Genomic DNA, 19,385 nt, shown 5'->3' with positions numbered 1-19,385 from the left:
TACCAGTGTCCAGTCCCTGTACCTGTTCCCAAACCCCGTTCCCAGACCCCGTTCCCAGACCCAAACCCCGTTCCCAGACCCAAACCCCGTTCCCAAACCCAAACCCCGTTCCCAAACCCAAACCCCGTTCCCAGACCCAAACCCCGTTCCCAGACCCAAACCCCGTTCCCAGACCCAAACCCCGTTCCCAAGCCCAGTTCCCAGATCCAAACCCCGTTCCCAAACCCCCTTCCCAAACCCCGTTCCCAGACCCAAATCCCGTTCCCAAACTCCGTTCCCAGACCCCGTTCCCGTTCCCTCCCAGCCCGGCGCCCGCAGCCGGTCCCGTGCCTCACCGTGGGCGCCTGCGCGGGGCTCCTCCTCCTTCTCCTCCTCCTTCTCCTCCTCCTGCCCGTCCTCCCCTCCCGCCGCCGGCGGCCGCTGTCAGGATGAGGCGGAGGAGGCGGCGGCCCGGCCCGGCCGCTCCCGTCTCTCTGCCCGTGGCGTAGCGGTCCCCGCCCGGAGGAGGCCGCGGCGGCGCCGCCCGCCGAGCCATGGCCCAGCCGGGCCCCAGCACCCAGAGCGAAGGTAACGCGAGGGCGGCGGCCTGGGCGCCATCGGCCGGGCAGGGTCCGGGGGGCCCGCACGGAGCGGGGACCCGCCGGGAGGGAGCGGGGAGCGCGGCGGGGAGCGCGGCTGGAGAGGCCTGGGGAGGGGGCGGGAGATATCGAAGGGGTTTTTTTAGGCTGTAAATGTGGAGCAAGGGCGGCTCCCGGCGCGCACGGAGCGGGGATAACGCTGTGGGGGGACGCGCTGCTGCTGGGGAAGGGGAGCCCAGGCTCGATGGGACGAGGCCTCCYCGCCCTGCCCGGGGAGGAGGGGAAGGGTGGCGGTGTGTCCAGGTAGGCACAGATCCGCCGGGTGGGACGCCGTCATTGATTTGGCCGCGGCAGGGGATGTTTGGCTGYGTTGGAAAGGCACCTCGGATGGTTCAGGTCGGGATGTGCGGTGTGGACAGTGCGTTCCTTTGCTGCAAAAGACAAAGAAAATGACAGATCTTYTCTCAAGGTGGTATGTACCTGTGCAGAAGGAAGCGGAGCTTTCCGTGAAGGTTCCTGCTGTGGAAGGGTTATTTCTTTCTGGTTTGAGAGGAATTGTGAACGTTTTTTACCTTGGAATAGGTTACAGAGCTTAGCATGGAAGGGGAGGTTGAAGGGACAGTGTTTACTGTATGGGATGTGTGGGAAGGGGTGAGAAAGCAAGAAATTTGAGGCTGGTCATAATTTAGATATAGGAGAACTGGCGAGATGTGCAGAATTCTGCAGGCTTGGTCTTACCCAGCSGTTGGACTAGGCCAGGGCTCTCCTCTTTCAGAGAGCAGTTGAGTTTCCTTGGGAAAGCACTCTGTTGGAAAAGGGCAATGATGTATTCTTAATTATGCATGTCTAGGGAATTGCGTGGGCCTTTTTTTTTTTTTTTTCCTTTTGTGGAGTTCCACGAGAAAGTGCTTATCCTCAGGGATTTCAGGATTTCAGCCTGCCTTTTAGAAGTTTTAATGATGAAGGTGCTTAGATTGTGGGGTTTTCCCTGCATTAAGGTCAGTCATTGCCAGCTTGTCCTTCGAGAACAGGAGGGGAAGGTGAGTTTCCCTGCTGTCCTGCTTGTAAGGTCAGCGTTGGTAGGGGTTGTTCTCGTGTGCTTTGTGGTGAATAACCATTGTTTATTGTTCTCCAGCCTGTTCTTCTGAGAGCTGCAGAACAACTTCCAACAAATTTTCTTCTTGGCTCTTGCACACTGTCTCACTGCAGGTGTGCAGGGCAAYTGTGCAGTGTACAAATGTTGGCTGCCTCTTGACCAGGAAAGGTAGTTGTATGTTTGTAGTGTATGAGAAGACCCACGGTGGATATATTTTTGTTGTTGTTATTTAAAAGGAAGGCAAAAAGGTGCAGGTAAATTTAGTGGTTTGATAGGTTGATGAAGCCTGCCTTGTAGGAGGTACAGATTGCTTTTTCCTGCTCCCTGCCTGTGGGGAGATGAGGATGCTGTAGATAAGGGGTCTGGCTGCAGGTGGGATGGATTCTGAAAGTGGTTGCTGTGTCCTACACTAAAGAATTGGAGCTCCTAAAATGGCTCCTCTTCCCATCCTCCTTTGGCAGCCATGGGACCAGTTTGGGGTTTTTTATCCACTTTGATTACTATACTCTTGTTCTCATATGTGTTKGTTTTGTTTGTAAGTAAYTTGCCAACARTGTGCCTTGAAACTGTTCTATTTTRATGTGGAGAAAATTCAAGAAATGAATTATTTAATATTTTTAGTTGTCTGCACTGAATTTATTGCTTAAAGGAGTAGCGCAACCTCTGGTTTAAGATTACATGTGACAAAATAGAACTGGATTTGTATGTTCCCCTAAGGAAAAATAATGGCTTTTTATAATTACTTGTATTGATTATAAATAACYTATGCACGCTTTATTCATGCAAGACACATCAGCTATGATTTGTTTTGTGGAAAGCAAGTATAAAAGAACTACTTCTTTGACTGTGGTAGAAATAACATATGGAAAAATATGAGACGAATATAATGTAGAATTTGTCTTCTGTTCTAAAGCCTTAGAACAGAAATTAAAATGGGCCCAAGGATAGAGGAAGGAATAGTGCAGAGAAATAGGAAGAGAATGGGCGTAGTGTCCTACCCTGGTTTTGTACTTTGGATTAGTGGAGACGTTAATAACCCTCTAATCCGGTGTGTGGGGTAACAGAGTTTCTGTACGATAAGAATTGCAGAGAGGCCGAGGGCAGCCCTTGGCTGCTGCTGGAGGTTTGTACTCTGTGCYGTGAGCTCATGATGTTGACCTGTGCTGCAAGTAGATGTGTGCCTCTGCTGATCCTGGTCAAGGGGCTTTTTTTTGAGATTTTAATTTGTATGTGTTGTCTAGATTGCATTRTCACAGCAGTAAAGTCTCATTTATCAAAGTATTTTTACTTTTAATATAATATTCAAATTTTAAATCTCTTGGGCTCCCTGGGTTCAGTTTGGATCTGGGTGCTTGCCATCTCTGAAAGTAAGGTTACCAAACAACATGTGTTGGCATAGTTTTTCCCTACCAGAATGCTCAGGATTTAGTATAATTTCCCTTCCCATTTCTGGAAAACGCTTCAATGAAGGAACCGCAGTAACATAAAACACTATTTCTTCAATACTAAAGTTAATGAGAATGATATGCCAATCATTAAATTCTTTTCACTGCTCTAAACTTAAACCATTAGTACAGTCAGACTGATAATTAGCATATCCATTGATATTGTGCAGTGATAAACTGTTAATGGCACAGTCTATCAGATATTTTAATAAGAATTTGCTGGCAGAAAGAATTGATCCAGTATTGGAGTAACTTAGGCCAGTAAGAACTGTCTGTCTGTTTAGTGGAGGGAGGCTGTGCCAGCTCTCAGTGGMGAGAACTGCTGGGCTGTAGATGGAAGATTGGAAGATAATGCCATATTGATTTTGGTGCCAGCAGCAGGGCCATGATCCACATTGTGTCCCTGTGTCAATAATCCAGGATCCCAACAGGAGCTGGCACTTGCTGTCGCTGTCACACACCCTACGATGCTGGTAGAGAGGTCAGGGATGTCACACAGAAAATTAACTAACAAAACCTTAGCTCTTTTTGTATTTCTAGTAATTTTCCTTGTAAGTATATAAGTTTTAAGCAAAACTGATGTGTCTAAAAACGCTATTACTCATCTTCAAGATTGGTGTGGTTTGTAGGAAACTGGCTTTGAGTGCTGATGTTCAGCTCTGCGTTGTTGATGCAACTGTCAAATGTAAAACTTATCTCCTAGGGAGGAGCTTCAAAATTGTTGGTACTTTCCAAGAGGCAGAAAATTTCTTCCCTCACTTTCCTTTTGCTTGGTCCTTTTTTATTATTGTTCAATAGTTACAGATATTATTAGAAAATATGTAACACAAGCATTCACTTCTTTTTTTTTTTTTTTAGGCTGTGTGCTTTTCTATGTCATTTCAGTGGACAAATTTGGAATTTGGTTTCAAAACCAAAACAGACACCTTGAATGTGTGTCTGTTTCCACCTCTTAGAGTTTCTGAGGAAATTTTGATCTGGTCAGCAGGTTGTTTGCTCTGAAGTGGGAATATCCACATTCAGAGTATCTGTTTTCCTGYTGAAGTCAAATTGCAAGTCTGCTAATTCTGAAAAGTACAATAACCATATTCTTTGTAATTACTTCTTCATTTGCCAGAGGAGACAATGGATATGCTTTAACTYGTGGACTAACTCTCTGTTGCATTTTGAACACTGGAAGATAGAAATTCTTTGCCCATTTTTATTGTTTCTTGGCCACTTCATCATTGTCATAGAGAAGATGGACTTTCTTTCCTTTCTGGCCTGATGCCTCAGGATGCTTAGCTGCTTTCCCATAGCTCTTGGTGGGTAGACTGGATTCCCACTATGAAAGTAGTTTGTATGCACTCCCTTGAAAGTGATTGAAGAAGGAATTTTGTTTTAAAACTTTCAAGAAGCTAAACGAAACAACTTCTATCAGTCTGGGAGTGGACCAAATCCCATAGGCTTTATTGTGGGTGGTGGTTGACTTGCAGACTTCCTGGGCTTTCACTCCAGACATTTTATTAAAAAATGCTTCTCAGATGTGAAGTTTTCTATCCTAAATTTAGTATTTTAACTACATGCTTTTCTTCTTAAAAAATACCAAATATGTAGTTAAAAAAAAAAAAAAAAAGCCCAAGGTTGAAATTATGTCTTTACTCTGACTGAAGTCTTTCAAGGTAAGAGCTTGTAACATTGATAAGCAGCACTTACACACACACTAGGGCTTTCCTAGCAGCCTGGTTAGTATTTCAGAGGAACATCTTTCACACCAAAGCTCTGGTGCTTCTCAGTGGTTCAGCCTTTACTTGGAGAGTTGGTTTTAGTGTCTGATGTAGTGGTGCCTGATTTAATGGTATTGCCCTCCGCAAGTCATTCTATAAATAGGGTAAGCATTGTGTCATTTTAGTCAGAGTGTAGTCAGTTAAGCATGATGATGAATTATCTCTGGAAAAATTCAAATCATTTGATATTTTTGTGTAAATTGGCATCGGAAGAACAAGTAAGCAGCATACCCTTGGTTAATATTTCGGTGTCTTTCAGAAGGAAAAAGGTTGTTTTTTAGCTGAAAGATACCTGGTGCTGGAGAAAACTTCTGAGTTGTCCTGTTCCTCTATTAGTAATGCCTGTAACACCTTTAAGATGCAGAACTGCAGCATGACTGCTGATATAATGAGGAATTGCATGTATTTTTTTTTCTCATTTATGTCTGCTTCTGTCAGCCACAACTCCCCTTGGCGTTCAGCTGACTTGTGGTGGTACTTCTCTCTTTCCTGTCTCTATCCTACGCTTCTCTTCCCAGGCCTGACTCCTTCAGATACAGTGAAGGGGAAAAATAAAAGCKTTTGAATCATTTTTTATGTCTGTTTCCATCTCCTCTGGCAATTCCTGCTTCACGCAGAGAAGCAGCAGAAATATGGCCTTTCTTGATCTTTGTTCTGAGGTTTTCCCTCCCTCTCTGGTCAACCACCCAGTCATTTGATGGTGTCTTGGGCAACTGCTGCTCTTCAGCAAGTCCTCTGGTTTCCTCAGTGCTCCTTCCCAGCCACCACTTCAGCTTCTTTAACACTGCTCTCCTTGTCTTTTGCAATGTCCTGTCTCTGGGTGTCCCCTAGACCTTTCCCTTGTTTTGGCTGTTCCAGGGCTTGCTCTCTTCTGTGGGATCACACCCATCCCTCCATTCTTCCTCTTCTGGAGAAACTCACATGACTGTACAAACTTCCTCAGTGAAAAATGTCTTTTCCAAAAAGTGTGGAAATTCAGCACTCTCTATCTGTGCTGAATCTTAGCTTGTTTAGTCTTTTAAAAATGAATTTTTCTTCATTTAAGAGCTCTCCAGGTTCTGATACTAAGGAAGGAAGATCTCCTTGGGTATAGAGCAACTGTTAATGTGCTTTCTAACCCTGCCCTATACATATTCAGGTTCTGAATGTTTTTTCATTCATTATTACAGAATTTTGAGGCAGTCAACTTCAGTTACCTAATCTAAATGTTGATTGACATCTAATTCTTTAATACCTTGGTATCTTTATTTATAAACTGAAGCTGCTAAGTGCCTCACAGATTACAAAAAATAATTGCTGGAAGTTAACTTATGGAAATAGAAGTAGAAAATAGAAGTGTCCCATCTTTTGGCTATCAGAGCAGTTCTGAAAGATATCAGGAAAGAGCAGGACAGRAAGCAGCAGTACTGTGATCTGCTCATTTAATTCTGTGTGCAGTTAAGGGTCCTGTCAAATGTGTCTGGCTGCATTAAGAACTGAAAAATAACCATGAACTTGGAGTGAAAAAAAAAAAAAAAACGATCTGATTTTTAGTTACTTACTTGAGTTACAAGTAAGCACCTTGGCTTACTGTGGTGAGTCACACCGAGAAGAAATTTAAATGTGGTTGGGATTTTATTAATATTTATCTTGTTATATTTTGTGGTTTCAGAAAGTGTTTTTTAGTAAAACTATGGAGCGAAAATGCAGTAACAGAAGTTATACATGGCGAAGTGAATTGGATTCAATAACTGGAGGGAAATGGTAGCATTAACTGTGTRTATTCCAGGGGGAATAGCCTGGAGCTGAGAGGGAAGGATTACCTGGGGATCAAACCAAACCAACTTTGTCAATTGTAGTGGTGTTCCCAGTGACCTGAATAGGCTGTATAGTTTGTATTGTATCTTTTGTCAATACATGTTTTGAGCTTACAGATAATTGCAACAAGACTTGCAATACTGTTTAAATGTCAACAAAGGAGAGGAATGTGCACAACAAAAGGAGAAACAGYTCTTTAACTCTTTTGTTGAGTGTTTCTGTGTTTAATTGTTTATCCCCATGCCTTGGTAGGGTAACTTTGTATTTGCATGGCTGGTGACCATTAAAATACTCCCCAACAAAAATGATTTATTTTAATCAGTGCTACATCAGTGCTATGCAAAGTGAGGAGGCTGCACCATGGTTGGTTGCTTTAAAAAAAGAATAAGGCAGTAACTTGCTAGCAGTAACATAGATAAAACCACAGAGTATAATACAATCCTTACATCTGTGTGCTCAGTGTCGTTGCCTTAATCTACACAGGAAGAAACACAGAGGAGTGCTAGAAGTTATTGCTCAAGCAATAAGTATTTTAACCATCCACAATAAATTTTCATGTCCAGTATCCTTTAAGTATATTATCCTTTCCAAGGCCTACTGGAGTTCATATTAGACTCCCATTGACTTCAGACACAAGAATTGGAACATTCATCTTACATTAACAGTAGCCTATGCCAAAATCACTCCGATATATTTTATCTGTGGTGTTGCTTGGTTTATTTTGGTGAACTACGAAGCATAAATTTGGCTCTGTTAGTTTAAATCATCTGACAGGCTGGCATCTTTATGTCATATGCTGCAGCTTTTAAATTTTCTTTCAAAGATTGGTTTCAAGTAAGGTTTTGTTAATTGCCAGCTTGCAATGTCTGTTTATATCTTCTCCCATATGAAATTAATGGGAAAGCAATTAGGCAAACTCTGGATTCTGTGCTTGAGTGACGCTTCTAGCTGTGAAGATATTATAGCTGTCTGTCTGGTCTTCACAGCTTCTGTTGGAGTCTTAGATGGAACTGGAGATAAAGATGTTAAATCTCTGAGTGGTGCATTAAATGCTGATGTTGCAGAGGTTATGTTTGTTGGAGGCACTGAGGTTACATTTAGCTGACAATCTATCAGGAAGGATTGTAATGTCTTGTTACAATGTCTAATCTAACTGCGTATTTGCTTTCAGGTAAGGGTAACCTCATTGTGGAATRCAAATGTTTTCTGATATATATTTTATCTACAGCTCTAGGTTTTGTACCAGTCTAAGCACTTCTATACTGACAACACCCTTCCAGCTGCATTTGTTCCAAACCCAAGTGTGTACAAACACTGGTGGGAAACCTGAGCTTTGGAATTTGCTTTCTGATACCRATTAAGTTTGTCAGCTTTCCCTGGAGAGTCTGAATAGAAATCAGGATTTGAGAAAGGTCATTTATCACTTACAAGGGTCAGTCATCAAGTCCTAAAAAGTAAGTTCTGTTGCATGGCTACACCAATCTYAATTGCCACAAGGTTAGAGTGAGGAGGCAGAAGGAAGGCCAGGCTATTTCTTTTGGCAGGCAGCAAGCTTTTAGGTTAAACTGATTATCAGGCTGTACCCATAGGCTGTGGTTTCATGTTGCAGCAAAGCCAGTCTAGAAGGTTGCTGCTACAAAGGAACTGTTCCTGCTCTCTTCTTCCTGCTCCCACAGTCATGTTTCCATCATGTCCTTTGTGCCAGCTCTCCACACTGGGCCTATCACTGAGCCAGTTCAGCTCAGTCACCTGGTTGAGAATTACTCACTGCTGAATTAATTAGTTTAATTATTTTAGTGAAAGACCTTATAAGTATTAGAGCTGGTGTAAAGGAAGGGTGGAGACCACACAGTAGTCATATGAGTGTTCAAGGGTGTACTTCTGACCYTTTTTTCACAGTTTACTCCAGTCTACGTGTYCATTGTCATGTGGGTGTCAAGTCTRGTCTGTGCTCTGCCACGTGCTACGTGTGATATGGTTTAGATCTGGTTTGAGACTCCTCTCCCACCCCCAACTTTTTCCTGTATCACTTCTGATGTTGTCACTGCACAGCCTCAAAGGCTCTTGGGCATGGTGGRCATAAAAGACAAATGTACTCAGGGTGAGGTGGGAGTGCTGAGTTACCCTGTCAGGTGACCACCAGTACATAAATTGATTTGAAATAATTGCAACTGCAGGCTTAGTCAAGCCTTCCCATTCTGTATTTCTTATACTCCTGAAATATTTTAAATATTTTGAAAATTTCACGCAGGAAGAGGATTTTCTCCCTTTTTCACTGTTCAGGAATTTATGTAGTTGACAAGTGGTAACAAAAAATATGAATATATAGAATCACAGCAGCATTTGCTGTCAAGAAATAGATTCTAGAGGCTTGGGGGAGTACGAGTTTGTTGTTCTCAGGGAACCCATTAAATTGCTGTAGAAACCTTACTTCAAATAGTAGGAACTATATCCTGTTCCTTATCAAATAAAGATGTTAATCATCTTTTATTGTTTGTCATACTATATTTATCATCACAGCATCTCCATAAATATATCTGGCAACAATATTTTCCAGGCCATTTATTAAGATTAATATTCTTTTAAGTGGCTACTCTATGGCACCTTTTCTTTTATGCCTACAACCTGTTTTTCTGACAACTAAAATTTTAAAATTACTATTCCTTGAAAGTAAGTTTTTACCTGTTCCTTTCCCCAGCTTATTCTCTGTATACCAATTTGKCTGGCCAAATTATGTAACAAGGGTTAGGGAACTACAGTGGGAAAGAAATGTGTTGTTAACTCCCTTTTGTGGTGCTTGTTCACATTCTAAACTCTTGAATTGTGTATGAGTTGCTGCTGTTTCTGAAGTTTTCCTGGTGCCTGTGAAATGACCACAATGCTGTCTGGTAGCTGTGCATGTGGAAGTGACTTTCCATGCTCTTGGTGATCATTTCAGCTTTTGAAAATGTCCACAGAATAGCCAATTTTTAAAAATGGCCATGTCCTCATACCTGTGGCAATGGAAAGTTACAGAAGCCATTGCCTGTATAAATTTCACAAACATTGACTTCTTTCTTGTTTCCTCCACACCGCTTTCTTGATTGAGCCATATTTCACTTTTGTTACCTTCCTTTGAATTTTTAAGTGTGTTAGGTCATCATTAATTTGTTCTTCCTTCTTAGATATTGGGAAGCAGAATATCTGGGGTAATCTGTAGCCTGAATGCTCTTGAAGCTACACCTCAATTCTTGGCCCCATGACAAATTGCAAGACAGCACGAGATCTCAGACTAGTGGTGTCTGGGGGAATTTTAGAATTAATGTAATGGTTTTCGTTTATATATTAACTTGCTTCATCAAAGAGAACAATGCAGTATGGTTGTTTTGTTGGGTTTTTTTTTTTTTCCCTGGGAGTTGAGTCATACTTTATTCCCGTTTTTCTCCCTGAAGAGGACAGCCTTTAATAAATCTGTAGGCAAAGTGATAAACATGTAATAAGGAGTCACAGGGATTTTTTTTCCTCCCACTGCAAATGAGTCAGCAATTAAATTATCTTGAAAGAAAATCAGTCTGTTGTCTGGGTTTAGCAAATGTTTACATTTTAAGAGAACAGTTATATTAGTGGTGCTYAGAGTGCAAATTGTGTAGGGGTCTCCTGTATAATGAAGTGCATATCAGAATCTCTCCCTAAATGACTCTCAATCTGAAATATTCATATTTTATCAGAAAAGCAGATTCCTGATGGTTTACTAAAACAGACAATATCCTCAACTTAATTTTTCTTTTACTGTGAAGACACACTGAAAACCTCAGTGTCAGGTGGAATTGCCATGTGTAATGCAATTCTCGATTTTTTGGTTATATCATACAAATGATGAGAYGTGGTAGTGTGGAAAATCTTGGCAGAAATATTCCTGTGTAAAWACGAAGGCTCATTCATATTTTCAGTCTTGCTCAAGCCAGGAAGATTTATATGACTTGACATTTTTGGGGACTTGYTTTCAAATGCTGTGGAAGGAAATAGGTGGCAGTGCTGGAGGTCTGGTTCCAGGCTGGAGGAGCCTCTGTGTCTGCTTAAAACACCTTCTGTTGGTGTTTATCTTGCAGGTAATGAGGTGGGACAGGCTGGTGAAATGAAAGGGGCAGGGACATGTGTGACGCGTTTGACAGCTGCATTGTTCCAGCTCAGATGTGTGAAATGTTCAAAAGCTGTGCCAAGGGGATCGCATCAGGCTGGGCCTGCAGGGTGTAGAGATCTACCTAGGCTGGCCTAGAGCTGGCAGTGGTGTAACCCAGCTTGAACCCTGTGGGAGAAATGTGCCYAGTTCTTGGGCACTTCACCTTCCCCAGTTCTGTGCTGCCATCACCGTGCTCTTGTTTGCTGAAGCAATGACTGCTCTGAGTAAATGCCCACAGCCTGCAGAGTAAATAACCGCCTTCATAAACCCTGAGGAGACACTGAGCTTTTTTTTTTTTTTTTTTTTTTTTTTTTTTGTTTTTTTTTTTTTTGTTTTGTTTTGTTTTGTTTTTTTTTTTTTTTTTTTTTTTTTTTTTGGTTCTGAAAAGAGCAGATTTAAAAAAGAAAAATTGGAACAAGAAACAAGCACTTAGGGAGAAAAGAAGATGCTGGTGATCGTGATGAGTGAGATAGGTAACTGCTCTCTCCATTTTGTCACTATAGATGAATTCAAAGTTCACCAGACTGTAGCTTGCTGTTGACTTTTGAAATACTCTGATATGCATTCGACACTGCCTTTCTGAGATTCACTGGTGGTAGCAGCAGGATGCAGTCAGAATACTTTCCATAGATTCCATTAATGGGGTTTTCTGGTCGACTGTTTGAATGCAGTGATTCTTCCACTGCTGCCTTATTTATGTTATTCAAAGAACTGATAAAGCACAGAGCATGGTTGATTTTCTTGGAAAAARTGCTAACCAGTAGTGTTTTCCTGAAATTTCATGAGGGATTGTTTTCCTTACTCACCACATCAATGGCAGWAATGAAACAGAGTGATAACTAATGATGGCAAAACTCCTTGTGCATCAACTTGAGCTGCTGTGGAGAAGGTTGTGTGCACAGAACTGAGAGTTCTGCTGGCAGCCTAGTCAAAAGGAGAGAACCAGTGGCTGCGGTGACAAGGGATGTAGGAAAAGCCAGGCTATAATGGTAGAGGTAGGAGACTGTCCTTGGGAAAAATGGTGCTTTTGGCAAATGAAAATAAACTGTTGGAAAAAAAATTCAAGCTCAYTATGGTCAACATGAACATCCATGTTTAAGTGCATTCCCGAGATACTTGATGTGAGTGAGCACTGTTCCATTGCAGTCCAATGTAAATAATGGTTAACTAAACATAAATTTAAAACTAGACTTAAGTTAACCCGGGGTCAGGATGACTAAGTGTATAGAAGACCATTACTTATCACATGAAGTGGGCTTACCAAAACTGGAAGTCAGGTAGGATTCCTCTTTGCAGAGTGAAATGGAGTGTCCCGAGATGGAGATTTGGACCCCAGAAAGCAACTGCCTGCTTTTGTGTCCAGGAAAGAAGATGGGGGCAATAACAAAGCAAGGAAGTAGTTAACACATTGTCAGTGCTATGAAAAGGGACAAAAAGTGGGAAGTGAAAAAAAAAATGGGGAAGGAAAAACTGTGTGGGCTWTTTTTCCTTGTAATTATTCATTAAGATGTTTGCTGTATAAACATACWTCGGGGGAAATTACTTAGTTGTTACTGCATATGGCTATTTATGTCTGCAGGTTTAATTAAGCCATTTGAAGGACCCTTGTTGTCTCTTCCCTTTTTTCTTGTTCTCATTTTGTGGCTGCCTCATCCCTGGAAGTGTCCAAAGCCAGGTTGGACAGGGCTTGRAGCAACCTCATCTAATGGAAGGTGTCCCTGCCCATGGCAGGGGGTTGTAATGAGATGATCTTTCAGGTCCCTTCCAGCCCAAACCATTCTGTGATTCTTGACTGTATTGTAGAAGAGAGTCTTCCTATTTATTCAAACATCTGTATTTCTTCAGATTTTAATTACTTTAATTTAGTGATGGCTTTTCATTTTTTCTCTGAGATCCTTAATGCAGGATGTCAGACAGTGAATAGCATAAAAAAGGAAAATAAAGAGTAGGAATAGGCACTGCTGAGATTACAGCTTATAGTGGAAAGGTGTTTGTCATTCAGCTTCAATTAAATATAACGTTACTTTCAAACTTTATATTGCAAATTTCGACTTGGTGTTAATATTTATAATTTGGTTGGATGTTGATAACATGCAATGCATGGCTGAATATTTTTGATCCTGTGCTTGCTGATTTATGGCAATAAGTATAAAGCTGCTGTAACAGATATGATGCAGCAAAGCTCAGTTCTRCATGGTGATATCTGCATTTGTCAGCACCACCGAGTTTTTAAGGATATGGCCTTAAATTGGTACTGGATTGTTTGCCTGTGAATGTTTAGTCAATARAGAACAAATTGTGGATGTCAAATAACCTTCAGCTGCACAATCAGCCAGAAATGGCTGGATGAATGCAGCAGTGTCTGAAAGCTGCACTGCCCGAAAAGGGGAAGTGCCTGAGCTCCTTGTGCAGAGCAGCTCAGTGCTGGTGGCACTGGGGAGCAGGTCCTGTGCCAGGGCACAGCTGTGGGGCACAACCGCTTGGTTTTCCCCTTTCTGGGGCTGAGTTCTCCTYRCTGCATGCAGTGAAAACGCTCTGARAGGGAAGGTGTGACAGTTGGAGGCTTTGGTGCCACTCTGAAAACCGAGGAGGCAAGTGAGAAATCAGGGGTCATTCTCTGTCCTCCAATAAAACAAGGAAAGTGTGTGACCAGTGAGCTTGAGCCTTTTGGCCTAGTAAGTARAATGCCTGATGCTTTCAAATGCATGTTTGAGAAAAGCAGTTATTTTTTTTCCCTGGTCTGCTGCAGCTGAATATCTGTGTGTAAGGGCAAAAGTTGTCCCTTGAAAATAAAAAAAAAAAGCAAAACATTTCCTAAATCAGGAATCGCTTCTGTTTAACATGCTTATTTAAAGAGCTGGTCCTTTGCTTCTGAGTGCCTCATGCAAACAGCTGGATTAGAGTGTATGGTAAGAGTGGGAGGGTTGGTTGTTCTGTTTTCATCAAATCCCATTTGAATAAAATAAGGAAAAGCTTTTTGCAGTCTATGTGCATGGTCTGGTGGCAGACTTAAATAAAAAATTTATGTAGTAGCATAATTGTAGCTTCGGTATGATGTCACAATAGATGAACATTAGTGCTCATAGAAAATAGTAGAAAGTCATAGTAGAAACTCATAGAAATAAGTATTTTTCCCTACTTCTGTCTCAGGCAATTATGACAGGAAAAGAAAGTTAGTAAATGACAGAAACTTCTTTTTTTTGTCTCCAAAAAGTTGATTGTATATGTTTTTGCTCTGTTTTCATATTACAGCTCTGTTGGACTGAACTCTTGATGTCATGTTTGACACTTTAAATATCAAGCAGAAAGCTTTGTGGCATTAATTTTATAAATAGACCTGGTATTCAAAAATAGTCTTATTGATAATCAGCTTTGTCTGTCTTAGTTCTGGAATGATTGCTACATGTTTGTGTAACTGGAAACTGTCATACATAAAATTTAATCCTTTTTGGAGCTGWTCTGTGGAACAGCATATAAATAACTAGTCAATATGAAATGTGTGTTTGTTCCTGTGTTTTCCTGGAATTGGAATTTTGCTGTGCAGTGGGTTAAGAGCTGTATCTTTTTCACTAGAGTTTCTCTTCATGGGTTGCAGCCGTTTCATGGTTCTCCTGTAAATCGAAGAATCCACTCTGGAATGGATTTTGCTGCTCTTCTTTTGAGTTCTTCTACCTGGTTCAGGCACATGGTGACATCCACTATGCTTTGCTGTAATGCCAGTGCTCCTCAGGAGATGGGGATCCCTATGTCTGCAAAATTTGCGTTGTTAGCTGGAAATAAAGCTAGTGATTTAATTGGCATCACTAACTCTGTACTCTGTTTGATCTAATAATCTGTGAAAAAATGCTATTTTAAATTTTTGACCAAAAGAATTTCTTGTTTTGTCTTTTTTAGTTTTTCATAYCAATTTTAAGTTTTCTCAGTGCTATGTCAAGAATTAAGAAATAGTGTCTTTAGGGGTTTTTGTTTGTTTCTTGACGATTTCTAGCCCTAAATAAGGAATTAGGTCTTCACAGTAGTGCTCTGAGGAAATACAGAGTGTTCCGTGCCTGTGCCGATGCCGTGTGTGACACCGGATCCCGTTTCAGTCGGGCACAGCTCCACCAGCACTGCCCATCTCTCGGCTTTGTTGACTCTATCCCTCATCCATCGTTAAACATTGATAGCTGGGACTGGGAGCCTGGGAACAGTGCCTGGCAACTCAGGGAATACTGGCACTGCAAAATGGATGTCTTGCTTTTGGGACTAGTTTTGATAGCCTATGATGGCAAATAAGTTTTCTTTTTTAGCTCTGTTGCAGGCCTGCGGTGAGTTGGACCTGAGTTCAGAGGGAAAATTAAGTGATAAATGACAAAGGCCTAATTGGAAATCCATGAATGAGTCCATTTCCTGCCATTGACTACAGTGTATTTCCAGGTGGACTTCCATCTGTGCTGTGTAGCCCGAGGGTACCTGTKCCTGGCAGTCCAGACTTGGGATCACACTTGCATTTTGGGAAGTGTCTGTATGGCTTCCATACAAATTATGCCTATGAAGAAAAAATAAGTTCTTTGTGAACTTAATCACTTACCAGAACCGTGGTAGTTGTTAGCATGTCTCAGAAAATAAACTTCCGCTTTTATTTCTTATGCAGGTGCRTTTGAGAGGGCTGCTGTTGACCTTTATAGCCTGTTGTTCTCAAGTTTGTGCCTTATCTCACTGCAGTGGATGTGCTGAGATCTGTCCTGAGCTGCATGTGTAGCACAGGTGGTAAAACCACTTTAAACTTAGTGTAGGATTGAAAGAGCGATGTTACTGCACAGTTGCAGTGATGGATGACCTGCAGTTGAGATCTTCAACTGCTTGTTTTTTTGAATGCCTGCAGCTGGCCCTGCCAGCTGCCAGAGCTCAGTTATGGTGGGGGCTCATTATTTAGTTACTTATTTATTACTTTTTAGACATAACTGCTAGGCTGCAGAGATGGGACAGTACTGTAAAAATGTAAATATTTAAATTTCATTTCCTTCTTGGTGACTTTGCCCTCCCGCTTTCTGTTTGGGCGGGAGGATTAAAAAAGGATGAGTGTTGTTTGCCCAGCTTAAAGCACTTGAGCATTCTGCTCTTGTGGTGTTGCCTCTCCTTTCCATCCTCAGCAGAATCAATTCACACCTTCAGAAGAAATAYAGCTTGGTTGCTTTGCACTTTCTGATGGGAGCAGCAGCACAGCTGCTGCTGTCTCTCTGCTTAGGGAAGATGGAACGGGAATCAAGTAAAGAAGGAGGGCTTGAGTCCTTAGGGGCAGGAGGATTGACTGATGTCTGCAGCTGATTTTGCTAACTGTAGAATGAAACAGTTTGTGTGCTCCTCAAAAGAGGTGTKCAAGGTGAGTGATGTCCAGATTCCTCCTTGTTTGGTTGGAATGTGTGCATGTAGCTCCAGGGTGGTACCTGTGGATGCAGAGCTCTTTGGCTGGACCTGGCAGTGCTGCCACCTGCCCCTGACACGCAGCTCTCTTAGGCTCTGGTGCCTCCAAGAGTTTCCCTTCAGGAGCTGAAGCCGAGCTCAACAGCAGCTCCTTAGGGCAGCACAGCTGTCCGTGGGGTGTGGAGCGAAGGTGCCACAGTGGCTGCAGGCTCTGCAGTGCCCTGTGCAGGACTGGGGGGAGTGGAAACACAGGCAAACCCTTTCCCTTTGCAAGACTTCAGCAAGAGACCAAAGGCATCCCTTTAACCTTGGGAAGCATTTTTCCTACCTGGACCTGGTTCCACGTATGCTGTTTGATCCCTGGTTTTGATCCAGACACTCTCTGACCTCACTTGAAGCTTTGCTCTCAGTGTATCTTTGCTGCAGGCTCCTTTCATTTTCTGGACAACACCCCTGTGCAGTTGGCTTTGAAATATCCACATAGGGGTTGCTGGCCAGAAAAACCGATATGTTTATATTTAAGGTGATAAAAAAAACAAAATTGGGATTTTTGTAAAAAAGCTACATTAAAATTTGATCAGTCCTATATCTGCATACATATTTTATTCAGTACASAGCTGAACAGATTAAGTGCTGTGTTTTGTAACCCCATAAGCCTTCATAACCAGCAATCAGTAAAATATACCTGTGGTCTTAAAAGGTCCTTTTGTTTGTGTCTGCTCTTACTCTACGTCATCTGGTACCAAAAATAACTCTCCCCRTTTCAGTGGCATTGCCCATCCAGCRTTTTACCACTGCAAGCTGTAGAGCTGATTCCAGCTGTTTGTGARCCTAAATGTTTGATGCTGAAGTTGTGTAGCCTTTGTATTGTGTTTTCACTGCTTCTTGTGGTGGGAAGTGTTGGGTGGGATACACAAACACCTCTGATGGATCAATATTTTATGTATCTAGACTGTGCTATGTAGAGGTTATAGCTGAAGTGATTCAGCTTTGCACAGCAGAGTTGGAACATGTCCACAAAATGCTTTTGCAGAACACATAGGAACTCSTGTAAAGGAACATTTATTTTCCCCAGTGCATTGCAGCAGGGAGATGGGTTTTGTTCTGGTTCATCTGTATTTATTCCTCTTTCGTGTTTGAATTCTGAGGCGTGCAAGATGAATCTACCACCTACAACAGTTCTTGTGGTGCAAAGTTCATATTGCACATGCAGATAGGACCATGGGGTCTTTATAGCATCATATACAATGGTATCATGCGGGGCTTTTTTTCAGTAATAAGCACGTTGTAACAAGTCTACAGACTTCCTACTCTTCTTTCATTGTACTACCAGATGAAGGGCTGATGTGGTAAATTTTGGAAAACAGTGTGATGTATGTGTGCCCTTGAGGATTTTTACCCGCTGGAAAGGAGGAGAGTTTGATCTTACCATCRGTTATTTCTTTGTAGATTGTGGTCATCCTCTGGCAAACATCTCCGGATGTAATCTGGTTCATCCTTTGGTTAACACAGAACTGAGGRCTGGATTGTTAATGGCACCTAATTTTTAGCTTCCAGGGCTTCCTGTGCTTTGCCCTTCCCTAGCTGTTGGCTGAGCTGCTGTCACTTTGTTTTCTTTGACCTCAGCCTTTGAGAACTTGGTGCTTCATTGCTCAGCCCTCACACACTTCCTGTGCCTCATGACTAAATTCCCAGGGGAAAAAAAAAAACATAATCAGAATTATTTCTATTTCTTCCTTCATTGTATATACCAAATTGTGGTTTTCTTTGGAAGATTGTTTTCTGCAGAATTCCCTKCCACATTCCCTCCAGTTCCACAGAGATGTTTAATTAGAATTTTGTGCTACAGTCTAAGAAAACTTACCTTCCTTTKTTCCTTAAAGGACTGCTTACTTTTCCTTGATTATTATGAGGCAACAGCAGAGCTAATGAGTAAAGATATTTTAAAAAGAGTAAGCCCCAAACCTCAGCCTTGCAGAATGGGATGTGTGGATAACTGTTAGTGACATACCTTATTTCTGCTTCATTTTCAGATGCTCTTCTACAACGGGTAGCAGAATTGGAAAAGGTCAATGCAGAATTTCTGCGCACAAAGCAGCAACTTGAGCAAGAATTTAATCAAAAGAGAGCAAAATTTAAGGAGTTATACCTGGCTAAGGAAGGTAAGTCCTTAGTTCTCTGAATGATTCTAAAGTTTATTGAAATTCATCTTCAAATAATCCCTGTACGAATAATCCCTGTCCCTTTTAAACAGGTATAATAAGAATGTAAGAGATTCAATAGGTGGCTACTGAACCTCTTAGAATGAATTTTTAGAATTAAATTTAAAGATTTGTCTCTTGGATAGAAGCCAAAGCAACTTGATRTGCATGCAGAAACAGCACCAGTGAGTTTTAATACTAATTTCCTGAATTCAGGGTGTGCTCTCTGAGCAGGAGCTGACCTGGTAAATTGAAAGGCATAGCCTGGATGCTGTGCAGTTTGCACACTGTGACTTTTTTTTTTTATGTAGCATTAATTTATCTTAAATTTCCTTCTGAGGTAGGCTGTAAGCATGCAAATATTATAAAAGTTTTAATACCAGCCAAGGGCATCTATTTCAATAACACAATTTATGGGAAAATTTGAACCATGTGACCTGAAATATCTGATGAAGAATTGGAGAGTAGAGAGAGATGTTCTAAGAGCCAGATTGATTTATTTCTAATTCTGAAGACTTTCCTGTCTTTAACATACGAAGGCAGAGCCAAAAAATAATGCATTAAGACTGCAGCTGCTGTATAAGCTTATGAGAGCAGRAATACAACAGGCATAATGAAGATCAGATCATACAGCAAGCCTATTTATTTGTTTTTCTAAGGCTRGATGAAAGGAAATTTAAGATACAAGACACCACTGATGAGATCAGCAATAATTCTCCCATTTTGGTACAGTCAAAAAATAGAAAATAAATTGTTATGGGGAAGAAAAAATACCCCAACTTGTACRTATTCTGAAGTGAAAGGACACCAGAACAGAATATACAAGCAATTACTTTTCTTTCTTTTACCCCCCCAAAACTTTTCTTACCTCCCTGTCTACAAGACCGTTTCCTAAATGTTCATTGTGCTTGTTGTGGCTCATCTTTAATACTGTCATTTR

General features: G+C 41.6%; 1 protein-coding gene across 2 annotated transcripts in view; it reads left to right on the top strand.

Annotated features, from left to right (window-relative positions):
- The first annotated feature begins 384 nt into the window (after positions 1-384).
- Positions 385-19,385, top strand: part of RABEP1 (rabaptin, RAB GTPase binding effector protein 1) — a 43,219-nt gene continuing 24,218 nt past the window's right edge. Inside the window, exons 1-2 of one of the 2 annotated variants that reach the window (XM_057375507.1) lie at positions 385-567; positions 18,278-18,406. In XM_057375507.1, the coding sequence (XP_057231490.1) occupies positions 534-567; positions 18,278-18,406 (163 nt within the window). In that variant the 5' untranslated portion in view covers positions 385-533. Of the gene's footprint in view, positions 568-3,977; positions 4,108-18,277; positions 18,407-19,385 lie in introns of those variants that run through there. The other variant, XM_057375506.1, reaches the window with a different exon arrangement.

The sequence above is a fragment of the Malurus melanocephalus genome, unplaced genomic scaffold, assembly GCF_030028575.1.
Source record: "Malurus melanocephalus ecotype Western Australia unplaced genomic scaffold, MMel_1.1 scaffold_251, whole genome shotgun sequence".
NCBI classification, from domain to species: Eukaryota; Metazoa; Chordata; class Aves; order Passeriformes; family Maluridae; genus Malurus; species Malurus melanocephalus.
Note: the sequence above shows the minus strand (reverse complement) of the source record. Positions and strands in the feature narration are given on the sequence as shown.